Raw genomic sequence first — 12,901 nt, 5'->3', positions numbered from 1 at the left:
TGCATTTGCCAGTTCAACATTAAGTTCAGAACCATGGTTTGCATTTCAAGCACTGCCTTCCTTTCTTCACATCTAGTGACACATCACTGAGCATGCACAGGGCTGTCACACAGAGCAGGCACAGAGAAGTTTGCATCACAATTCACAGAGAGTACAAAGTTGCTGCAACCAAAAATTTTGCCTCTATCATTTTTCTACCCAAGGGAAGAAGGCTTTTCCATTACCTCCAGGGTTTTGCATTTCCCAAGAACACAATGTTAGATGGAAACAGTCTGAGTTTGGGACTGAGGGAACAGCTGATGACATCCCCTTTTTGGGGTTAATAAGATAACTTTATTTGGCTTTAGTTAACAATTACTCTATTGGTTGTATTTTGCTCCCTGTTACTTGGGGATGGTAAAAAAAAATACTATTTCAGTAAGGGCACATGTATCTCAACAATCCTAGACATTTTCCAGGAAAGTTCTCATTTGTAAAACTAGTATTACAAATAATCACTTGGTGTTAAAAAACCTTTCTTTTGTGAAGAAAGAAGAAACATCTGTTTTTTTGAAGTTTGGCAGCAGGTAACAACAGTAGTGGTTTGAAACCATTCCTGGAAGATTCTTCAAGGTTTATCAGAAAAGTTAAGGTATAGAGGAAGCTTTCTGTATAGGCTGGTAATGCATAATGTTTTCCAAGAAATTAAGGAAATGGCTAGTGGGAGGAAAATGGAAGAAACAAGAGGGCGGTGAGAAAGCTCTCTGAGTCATGAATTTAGAGAGCAAAACAAGCACTCTCCAAATGTGAAGAATCCCTGATCCATGAATTTGAAGAGGGAAACAAGAATATATCAATGCTATTCAAGAGTGCAAGGAATTTCAGGCCAGCTCCTGGGGGCCAGCAGTTTTTAAACAGAAGAATTTAGAAAGAAAGAATTTTAAAAGAAAGAAATAGATGAGTAACAGTTCACACTGTGAGAACTGCAAAAGTAGAAAAAGAGGACAGAATATGATTTTCATAGAAAAGAAAGGAATGTAGAAAGATGAAAGAATTCATTAACTCAAAAGAGGAAAAGCCATAGTTATCTTTGAATGCTTAAAAAACTTTTGAAAGAGGAATTAAGGCATTTAAAAAAGAAATTTTACAACTTGGAAAAAAAAAAGCAGAGACTCAGTGAAAAGCTGAAAAACATTGACAAGAATTTTAGTGTGTACTGTTATTTTGAGAACACACAAGGAAGAAGATCTGTGAGAGTTAAGTGATGAAAAATTGTACTCAATAAGCTCCCGAATAAATCTGTCCCTTGCCTGCACTTACAGCTCTGGTGTTCAACAGTTGATCCAGAGAGGGCTAATCCTACCTAATTTGTACAAAAGGTGGTTATTGAAACAAACCTCACAGGAGATGAGATCAAGCAGCAGAATGCCAGTGATGTTCTAAAGCTTTATCTGCTGTGGGAAAGGTGCTGTAGCACTTCAACAACCTGCTCCTTACATTAAACAGAAAACAGAGTGTGTTTCCAAGGAAACTGAGAAACTGGAGGCAAACTTACTTGATAGGCTAAAAAAAAACCCCCAACTGTCAAAAGAAGAATAGTCTTTTGCCAGTAGATAGTCTTCTGCCAAAATCTCATAACAATTAAAAGCAACAAGTGTGTAAAACAAACTAGCTGACAAAAAGAACTCCTCAAACCAGCAACGTAAGTCTAAGCAACCTGGGATTTGAAAGTGAGTTTCTGGAAGAGATGAAAAGTTTTCTGTCCCAGAAACTGGACATATCCCCTTTATCTGTATTGCAATTTAGCTTCCATTACAGACTACTGTTTTGCTTTCCTTTTTATTTTATGATCTGTATAAATCTTTAACACCCTCTTTTTTTGTTTGCTTTTCTCAGGTCACAAAAACAGAACTCAAAATATTTAGTAGTTGCTCTTCATGTTTCTCCTTGACTCTTGCTGCAGTTGGACTGACAAAATGGAAAAATGCACATTGCAAAGGAAAAATGAAAAAAGGGAGGACAAGCTCTAATGAGAAGAGGGAATGCAGATCTTCACTTAGAATGAGCTCATAAGAATTCTGCCTAACATATGTAAGACTACAAATATGAGTGTTTGCTGGAAGAAACTATGCAAGACAGCACGTTTTACTTTTTTTTGTTCAATAAAAGCCTTTTACTTGTGCAACAAAGCACTGAGTGTAGAAGTTAGCTGTGTAGCTACCTTGAACTTGTTTAGTTGACCTGTAAAGATTATCCATGAGTAGGGATTGTTATATGTAGTTTTTTACAGAAAAGTTGTTTTGGAGGCAGTGTACCTATAACAGCAGGTACCACATAACTCTATTTATTCCACAGACTATTTGCTTTGTATTCTGTAGACTACTTGCTTCATTTAGGCCACCCACCACCTATTTTACATGCTTTATAACGTAAGGAGGTGACTGAAGAATAAACTTCTTACATTTGCCATCCGAGTCAAAAGCATAGTTATCCTCTCCCATTCTCTTGATGCTACGCAGGACAACTGGGTCAGACATGATGACAATTAACTTCAATCAGAAGTCCTGAAAAGAGATGAGGGTGGGGATGGGGAGAGGAAGAGTATCAGCATACATTTGTCTGTGAACTTAAAACAGTATTATGTTAAACTCCTGCTTATTTCAGTTTTGCCCTCATGACCCCGGGACAAGACCACTGATTACAGCACAAGTTGTAACAGGATAGATGTCACTGACTCAGTGAAACTAGAGAGTAGAAAAACACCTCAGAGAGTGCCTAACAGCTGTGTGATTAGCTACAGCCAAGCAGTTCATTACAAAGTAGGAAGGACTGAGAAGCAGCTTGGCTTTGAAATTACCCAAGGATGAAAGAAATACACCCATTCCTGGATTGAAGTGGAGCAACATCAGTCCAGTGGCTGGGGATGCAGGTGTGACTTCTAATAATTTCACTTCAGGTAATTGCCCAACCTTTCTTTTTTTGTTACTTTTCTCTCCAATTTGGCTTTCAAGAACTGCTGACTCCCAGCCAAACCCTTCTCTTTTTATCCTTCCTTCGTTTTATGTATACCTCTCTTGGCACATCACTGAAACATCAATAAGTCAGACTGGAAAGACCAAACTCTCTCAATTAATTCTAAGCATCTAATGCACAGTCCAATTATTCTTATCTCATTTTAACTAATACTTATCAAAGATGCCTGAAGCATTTAGAAATTAGTGCTTCAGTATCCTTCTTGCTAACGTATTTTTTTCCTAATGTATAATTTGAACCTTTTACTTCTTGTGCAATCCACCAAGGAGATGAAACATAATATTCATTTTCACTTTTAAGTAGGTTGTATTTATTTTAATAATACTAGAAAGTCTCCCTCTTCAGATGAAGAAAGCAGCTCACTCAATTTCCCTTGCCAGGGTGTATTTCTTAAACATCTGATAATTTCCACTGGTCTCCTGAGGATTGTAGCACATCTTTAATGAAGTCATGAGTTCATAACAGAACTACAGCACCAGTTTTACCAATACCAGGCAAAGGAGAAAGATTATTTCACATCATGGATTATAGTCCTGTTCAAGCAACCCAGTAAGTCATTTGGGTTTTCAATAAAATTATTCCCTTGTTGATTCACATTCATGTAATCCACCATAGCCACTATATTTTTGCAAACAATCTGCTACAGAGTCAGCTGCTTTCTAAACTACATTTTCACTAAAATTTCATTTGATTAATCCTGCCTGAAATTGTCCATATTTAATAGTCCTCTACATTCTTCAGCCCATTTTACCTGTTTGTCAGGGGGATTTTGACTTCTAATCCTCTTCAGGAATAAATGCAAAACACACCTGCAGTTTTTCCTACCTTTATGTTACAAGCAAATTGAACGAGGATATTCTCCATTGTATAATCCAGATAATTATTGACATTACTGGATTATACCATAAACAAGACAGACCTCTGCAGAACTTCATTCAGTACATCCATTCATCTGGACACTGGTTCATTGATTGCTACTCTATTGATTTAATTTTTCTTGTCTAAAAGTTTATGATGAGCAGAGACAATCCATTCATCTGATGGACAGTAAATTCTGATCCCCTCACATTTTTTGATCTAATAAATTGTGACCAAATTGTCTCCTTAAGTAAGTGTGCAATGCCAAACAAAGAACAACCACAATAGCAAAATGTCTGACCAGGACTAGAATAGGCACAACATAAAGGCACAGGAGCATTTAAGTAATCCCCATATACAAATGAAAAATGTATAATTTTAACAAGAATTTCTCCATACTCTAAAACAGGTGGCAAATGGGCTGAACAAGTTATGGTACCTCCCAAATTAAAGTCACTAACGTGCACATTTTCAAGTTGTCTTTCTACTTCTGACCAGAAATAAAGGAAAGCATCATCTACATATCACTGTTTTACATGGGATTTATATACAAATCAATAAATTTCATTTCAGCTGGATTTGCATCAAGCATAGGGAAGAGGATTTAAGAAGGGCTTAATTTCCAGATTACAATATTTAGCTTATATTACTTATTAATTGACTTTGCATTCATAACATCTGTAGAAAATTTTGCAATGAAACACTATCAAAATCAATTGCCTATACCAGCATTTAAGCTGGTATAGAACATCATGCTGGGAAGTCCCATTTCAGTGCTTGCTCTGATACTGTGTTTTAATACTACAAAATGTATTTTGTAATTGATTTCCTATGTCTGAATGCTGATACAGTTTTTATTAACAGGGAAAGTGGGAAAAACCCCAATGATTGATAGACTTGTATAAGAATTCTAGTTACAAAGACTTGCTAGAGCTAAATTTTCTGGAATGATGTTACTTTTCCAATAAAATTATGACTGTCCCATATTTCTGAAAGGAAACATTTTTATCTATAGCTCAGCACCTCAAATAATATCCTGTTCCACAGGCATCATTTATTAGCGTGTGTAAACAGATTAGTATAGCAGATTAGCATGCTGTAATAGATTATTAAAATAACCTTCCTCAAGGTCTGAATGTTTAATGGGGATCATCTTGAAACATACCGAAACATCTTGAAAAATACTGTTGCTGATGTGTGCATTTAAAATCGAGATAATAGAAATCAGAGATAATAGAAGGCAATAGATCATCGCATCTACCCATATGTGTGCAAAAAACAACCTCGTAGCAGAGAATACCTCAAAAACTGCACTCAAGTGAAACAGCATCTTACTCTAGCCAGTTACAGTATGGTTGCTGGATTTTTGAGAAAAAAAATCTCTGAGCAGCTCAAAATCCAGATTTAAATAAGTAATACTTGAAAAATGCTAACAAAGGAACGCATCCTGTAAAAGAACTAACATTAGGACCTAATCCAAAGCCCTTTGAAATCTATTTCAAATCACCTCTTTTTTCAGATCGGATCTTTATTTAACATAAAGTGGAGCAGAGGGAGGAGGGAGAAAAAAGTAATTAAAATTGGCCCTGAAAGCACTATTCTTAGTGTTTCTCTGAAGTTAGATTCCTCACACATTAGTGACAACATCTATGCAGAAAGACGTATTGCTTCAAAATAGGACTTGAATGTCTCGTTCTTCAAACAATCCCATTAAAAAAAAATAAAAACAAACAAATGAAACAACACTAACTGTGCAAAGGGAATGCAGCATTTAGCTTAAATTGTCCCATAGAAAATCATAAAAGTACCTTTCAGTTCAGGAAGTGTCATCAGTTAACTCTGAAATATCAAACAGAATAAATTTGTTACTCACCCGTGGCTGTGAAAAATTGAAGAATCAAGACAAATAGCAAGGACCCTGTTCAATTAGTCAGTGAAGCACCCAACCATTTTCCAGCATATTTTCATTATTTTAACCCATGTGTCAGAACTGAATCTTTCAATTGGGCATTGGCTATTTGCACCTGGGTCAATAACCGTGTGGTCACAATGTTTTCAGTTCATTGACATTAATGGAGGTTTAGATTTGACTAATGCAATCTCACAACACCAAGTCAGGGCACTTGGAAAACAATTATACATGAGGAGACCAGACAGTTCTCTGGAAAACAACTCACAGTGAACGTACGGGAAGAATTATTATACCATTATTTTATCAGCAACTTTATTTGCCAGACAATAATTGTGTGCACTCCTGTCCCTGCTATAAATAGCAACATCAGCTGAATAACATAATAACTGGTTCAGAGATTAAGCTAAATTCAGATTAAAAATTTGCTGAAAAGCTTTGTTTTCTTACTGAGATTGCCCCTCTCCACATGGTTTCTAATTTTTTATAGTTTTTCCTTTGAAATTAATATTTTTACAGCCTGGAAGCTCCTGAGTAGTAGTGAATTCTCTTTGGACATGAGCCCTCCATGGATTTTTCAATAAGGGACACTGATGAGGACAGTGCTACGACCTCAGACAATATGGCAAGCAGGGTTTAGTTCCTCTCTGAAATCAGTTCTCACTACAGAGGGCCCTGACTGATAGGACAAGACAAAAAGACAATGTCTTAATATACTGACCATTGGCTCTCCTCAAGTCTTCCCACTCTCAAACTTTCTGTGATAAAGCCTCATGGCCAAAAGTGTGTCACAATTAAATGTAGCTACCCAGAAATCCAATTTTCCTTGTTTAGCATCATTACCATGTTGACACTGGCAGCATAACTAAGTGCAAACCTGATGTCTTCTCCCACTATCTTAACAAAAAGAAGTCTCCATCTGTACACAGCACAGCTTTGAAAATAACATTATCAGAGGTAACATCACAGTGATAATCATTTAGTCCACCACAGCACAGAGCAAGAGGAAAAACAGTTACTTGCAGTGCAGGGAGCTACAGTTACTTGCATGGGAGTGGAAAGGCTGGAAAAAAATTATATGATAGTGTAGAATTCTGCTTTATTTCATTCACCTCTGACTGCTTCTTCAGTAGCAAAGTAGCCAAAGGCAATGCAATGCCTTTGCTTTCCAAGGTGCTTGAGCAGAACTCACACTTACACACAAAGCCACCCAATATCTTCAGGTGAGACTTGGCTTGACAAAGATAGAATATAATTTTAGCTTTACACAAATTACTTCAGTCCTCTCATTTAAAGACTGCTCATTTAAGCATTCAGAAAGTGTGCATAGAGCCTGTTTCAAACTGCTAATGAAGCAGATTAAGGCAGTGATTAATTGGAGCTGAGATCATAGGCTACCTCAACCCTTTTGAAGGGCTCTGCTCCCTTGTAAACCTCCACTTTTCTCAAATCATGCTTACAAATAATCCTGAAGATCAATAAATTCTGACCTGACTTTATGACATCAGCCATAAAACTCAATCTATGCTGAAAAATCATCCATCTGTGCAGAGCAAAGGGGAGAATATAAAGCCCTCAGAGTCACCTTCCCATTTTTACAGCTGCTAGTGGAAAAACTAGCCAAATCCACTCCATCTCCTCAAGTCCTCTTGTACTTTGTTTCCTTCTGATGTTCTGGGAAGGGAAAACTCAGTTTTTCTTGCCAGAGTCAATCCTTCAGAGAATGAAGAATTAGCCACTGAACTAAACCAACTGAGTAGGACTTCAGTAAGTCAAGGAGACCAAGAGCAGATGCTCCAATCCTTGAATTCTCATAGGGGACATATGCAAAGTCTCTGAAATTCAGTACATTAGAGATACTGTTTAGCTCATGAAATACGAGCAATAATGTCAGAATAATTCCCTTCAGTCATGGTCTGAGCAGAAACGAAACATTTTGCTTACAGATCATATAATTTTAATACCTCTTTGCACAAGAAGCAAAAGATCACAATTCATTGAGCCAAAAGCAGTAAAATAACTGCTGTTCCCTCAACTTCAGTAGCTGTTTATTCCAGCATATTACCACTCCAAATGAAGTCATTCTCTCTTCTCTGGTTTTTTCCCATAAATTCATAAGACAAATTGAATAAAAATAGATCTTACTTATTTGCATACAAGTAATTTCTCAGTAAGACATGAAAGCCCGTGCTCTCTTTAGGCACAGGACTTAGCTTAGGATGTAATCTGTAATTTACTGATCTTTATTCCAATATTAACAACAGCTAGTAAGAGAAATTAAATAAAATGCTTCATTTTTAAAGATAGCCAGAAATTTAGCACAGAGTGCTCACAGCAGTGGAGGAGTAGGTTGCCACAGTTTGCCACCAGGTGAATAGACTCAGTCTGCCACTGCAGGTTGACAGTTCAGATCAGCAAGCTGTTTCTGTGCTTTGTGCTAAAATCTGTAAGTGAGTAAAGCAGTCTGGACTCTTGTCTAATAGACAACATTGAGAAGACAGCTCTTATGCTTTACTAATTTATTTTTGAATTATCCATAGGCAAATTTAGTTTTGTTACTAGCATACAGTGGTTCCAGGGCCAAACACTGGATTTTTTGCTTGAAAAAAATCCCCATCTTAATTGCACTCCTGGAAGTGAAAGCACCCCAGACTGTCAGAATGTACTGCAGATCTCAGTACTGCAGTACACTTCTGCTTCTGCACAATACTTTATCTTCCTGACCTCTGACCCTCTGAAAAGCAAACATTTTGCTAGCTTCTTTATTTCTCCCAGTTTTTGAAAATATTTTTCGTTATTTTGCTGCACATGCTATTACAATTTTTTCACCTAAATAGTATGAAGGCAAAAGCAGAGGGAACTCAAAATAAAGGCAAGTTATAGCTTTCTTTTGGTACCCTGATTTAAGACGAGGGACATTTGAAATAAAGTAGATACAGTTTGCAGCTTGAATTATTTGGCAAATGATGTTCACACCTGTTCTTGGAGTGTCACTTGTAAATAATGTTTATGAAATTAATCTAAAAAAATTATCCCAGTTACAAAGGTATCTAGAGGACAAACCCCAAAAAATTGGGCTGGAAGAGAAGCAGCTTCTGTACAGAACTCTGACAGTGGCAGAGACTGGAGGACTGAGAAGCTGCAGGAAAGGTCAGTACACATGCAGAGTTGGTCAGGTTGGCAGCTATCCACATGCTGTGTCTTCCTTCATTCCTTGGCACTGCAACACTTATACAAACATGACAGACATTTTGTACAATGCTGCCCAGATTGTACACTGATCTTGATTTGTGATTTATGCTATCAAAAATGGAATTATGTTAATCCCATAAGTACATATGTATATTATTCCTTTCAACACAGCATGACTTCAGGAAAAAAAAAATTACTGTCCCTTCCAAACATCTTCAGCAAGTCTTCTTTTTTACACTTAGGAGCAAGACTTTCTTTTGATGGCTGGGTATATAATTTCTACTGCAAGCAAAAATCTGTACATTGATAAGGAATCCTTTTTTTTTTTTTTTCCCCATCAAACTACATTTCTTCATACTGAAATGGGGAATAGCAGACACTTTGCTTACAGTGAAATCAGGAAAGTATCTATGAGCATTATCAGGAAGTTTCTGTGAAGGTGAGTCTATATGGTTATGAAAAGTAGAAAGTCCAAGTTGTTTGCTGAAAGAAGACACGTCCAGGTGGGAGGCCAGCTCAAAGAAAGAAGTAAATTTATTTCTTCTCCCGCAGTCTAAACCATGATCAGAGACACAAAGTCACAGAATGTTCATTTCCTGGTCACAAAGATATACTATACTGAAACTAGAAAATCCTGCCTGGAGTGGGTGCAGCAGAGAGGCCAGGAGGGAGGCAGCAGGGACTGACTGAACTCCAGTAACTTGCCCTGTTTCTATAGTTAGCCTCTCACCATCTGCTCTTGGAAATTACCAGAAGCAGGACATGCACTTACTTATCCCATTGATCCTGCCCAAATCTGGCAACCAGTTAGGATTTTTTTTTCCATTCCAAATACTTGTGCAAACAAAAATAGCAGAGATAGCATCAACATTTCTTTAAAAAACCAAAAAAACCCAAACAAACAAACAAACAAAAACCGAAACAAGAAAAAAACCACCAAAAACCAAAAAACAAAACCAAACCAAACCAAAACCCCAAAATAAACATTTTTTTAAAATCAAACAAAAAAACAAAACAAAACCCAAAACAAAACAGAACAAAAGACCACCAAACCCCCACTATAAATTTTAAAAACAAGCTAAAGCTTTTTTATCAAAATTAGGTAAATCAAGATGTTAAAGTAAAAAAATCTTTCAAAAAGACATCTTTCAGAGTGTCTGCCCCACGCTCTGGGCAACCAGCCCCACAGGTAACCTCACCTGTTCCTGTCAGAAACTGGCACTGTCCATGTGAGTCTGCCTCTCCCCTGTGCCTCAGCTTTGCCAATCACTCTTGCATACCACCAAACAAATGCCTTTGGGGCTTCTCACAGAATGCCTCTTATCACTCTCCCTCCCGGAAACTGCAGAAGAAAAAAAATTTCTTGATGACTTTGGGCTTTTAGGAAGTGTTTTTTGTTTTGTTTCAGGTTTGTGGGGGTTTTTTGGTGGTTTTTTTTTGTTTGTTTTTTTGTTTTGTTTTTTATTTCATTTTTGGTTTGTGGCCCCTATAAAAAATTGTAGGCAGATCTTTACATTACAAAGTTGGACCACTGTGGACAGACTGGACCTATCAGTCTCCCTGGCAGGCTGGAAATAGAAACAGACTGAAAAGTACTCTAACTGCAAACCTTGTAATTTCAGAATTTTTATTAATTTGATATAAAGTCCCATCTGCTGATTAAAGTTCACAGAGATCAGTTTAAGTCCCATGTTTGTAGGCATGTCTCTTGTCATGGCAGAACCAGGCTTTTTCCTTCAGTCCAGCTAAATTTGCTTTTATTCTTGTTTATTGACCAGGTTACAGATCAAGCCAAAACCCTGTTTTGCTTGATTATAGCTGATGCAGGGTGTGATGAAACACATTTCTGCCTCCTTCTCTAGAGGGACTGTTTTCCAAGTGTCTCTCACCCTGGCCCTCGGTTGCTGCCAAGGCCCAGCACAAGCTTTAGCAGTCTTGAGGTGTAGCTCTCTGGCATGGCTAAAGTCCCAGGACAGGTAGGTGTGGGCAGGCAGGAGTGGCAGGAAAACAGTGCCTGTGTGCCAGGGAGGGCAGGTCTCTCCACAGAACCCAACCTGGCCCTGCCTCTGATGAGCAACAGCCAAGGACTGCCCAGACTGCAAGTCAGCTGTAGGCAAATGAAGGCTTCAGCAAAGGAACATGGCAACTCCAAGCAGAATAAGGGATATTATAAAGAGAATGGTCATTTTAATAAGATTTACAAGAAAAGGAAAGCCAGCCTCTGTGCTGGGTCTGTTATGTGTGCATACATATGCCAAGAGAAAAATTTCCTTGACCTAAAGGAAAGCTGAAATACCACACAGAGAAGGCAGTTACCTAATCACTTCATACTTTCCTCACTACTGATGCTGCAGAGGAAGTTAAGCAATAAGAACTGCATCTCTCACTTGCAACTTTTGCGAGTGCCGGGTAACTTCCAGCCAGAAAAAGAAGCTGCATTTCACCAGCATACATATTTATGTAAAGCACCATGAGCAGCCATGGGGTTTGCAGTAAAAATGGAGATATATTGAACCTCTCATGTCAGAGCAGAAAGCAGATGTACAAGCAGAAAACAAAAGCAGTGATCTTGTTCCTACTATCATGCTTAAAAATGTCAGGTGATTGCAATTTCTTTTCAAATTAAGCTTTGCCAGAGGAGAATTTGATCATAGTAAGTGCAACTGCATTGCATCTTGCCCTGTAGAACAATCTCTAATCTTTTAAATCTATTTAGAATCATTTTTTTAGTCAATTACATTAGGCATGTCCAATTTTACAGGCCAAGAGTGCCCATGGAGAAGTATAACTGAACCTTTTTCTCTTAGCGGAATTTCATCCATCATCAATAGTTACTCATAAATTCACTAATAAGTCAATTGGAATATAATCCCAGATATGCAGGCTCTTTCCAAACATATTTTGCAGTATTGATGTTTTCACACAACCTGAGCTTCAGTTTGGCAGCTGAAGTGCTGCAATTTGAACCCTCCTTCCTGTGCTCAGGGACCACAGGCAAATTACCACAGCATAGTGGTGCAAATCCAGTGCTTCAGATGCAAAGAGGCAGTACTTGCTACCTTCTTTCCTGAAGGTTCAGCCCTGACAACCAAAGGTTTTAATAAAATAAAGCATTATATTCTGGGTAGCATTTCTTAAGTATCCAGAGTAATGGGAGAGGTTCTGAGTCCTGCTTGCCTTGCTTAACATTTGGTGCCTATTGGCCTCAGTCTCACTCTTGTATCACCAGTTCTCATTTCTGCTCACGAAAGGGGGGGAAAAAGGCAGGAGAGTTTTCCTCAAAATACCATGCTATATTCACAGTTTATTTTACTTGACATTTGACAAGGTTTGTTACCTTTCATGGAGGAAGGTCTCATTAGAGGGATGCTTTATACATCGAGTTAGTGGTAGATAAATACTTGGGAATGTGTTCAAAAAGTCAGGGTTATCAATACATCATTGTCAGAACAGAAATCCGGTTCCTGGAACCTTTATTGGGACTGTTTACGTTCCCAGGCTTATCTGGGTTATGGCACAAATGCTCATTTGTGCCATAAATGCTCAGCACCTCCCATGCTGTGTTACCCAGCTAAACAACAAACTAAATAAATTCTGCTCAACAAGTGTGGTATTGCTTTAAAATTTGAATACATGTAATTAATGACTTCAAAGTTATCACACATTCCATCCAAAGCAAAAATTACATATTCACTCAAGTGAACAAATCTGAATGTAACTACTCTGGAATACTGCTTGCAGACCATCTGAAAAATAGAAAAATCCCATATGTCTGACCCGAGAAGTTGTGAAAGACAAGATGCTGCTGCCATTACTGGTGCAGTAGAAGCTGTACTGCAGTAGAGGTTACAAAGGCCCAAAATCCTATTGGGTGGACTCTACTAAATTTGAGTCTTAAATCTGGTCTTATGATGTGCCATAGTACCAATT

General features: G+C 37.8%; 1 protein-coding gene across 5 annotated transcripts in view; it reads right to left on the bottom strand.

Moving 5' to 3' along the window:
- Positions 1–12,901, bottom strand: part of ABCB11 (ATP binding cassette subfamily B member 11) — a 61,628-nt gene that overhangs the window by 37,352 nt on the left and 11,375 nt on the right. For 3 of the 5 annotated variants that reach the window (XM_085066527.1, XM_085066531.1, XM_085066532.1), the window contains exons 2-3: positions 5,679–5,709; positions 2,441–2,543 (exon numbers count right to left, since the gene is read on the bottom strand). In XM_085066527.1, coding sequence (XP_084922653.1) covers positions 2,441–2,516 — 76 coding nt within the window. In that variant the 5' untranslated portion in view covers positions 2,517–2,543; positions 5,679–5,709. Of the gene's footprint in view, positions 1–2,440; positions 2,544–5,678; positions 5,710–5,743; positions 5,868–12,901 lie in introns of those variants that run through there. The other 2 variants (XM_085066528.1, XM_085066529.1) reach the window with 2 other exon arrangements.

This window comes from Lichenostomus cassidix, chromosome 7 (genome assembly GCF_008360975.1).
Source record: "Lichenostomus cassidix isolate B80296 chromosome 7, HeHo_3.0, whole genome shotgun sequence".
In the NCBI taxonomy this organism is placed as follows: domain Eukaryota; kingdom Metazoa; phylum Chordata; class Aves; order Passeriformes; family Meliphagidae; genus Lichenostomus; species Lichenostomus cassidix.
Note: the sequence above shows the minus strand (reverse complement) of the source record. Positions and strands in the feature narration are given on the sequence as shown.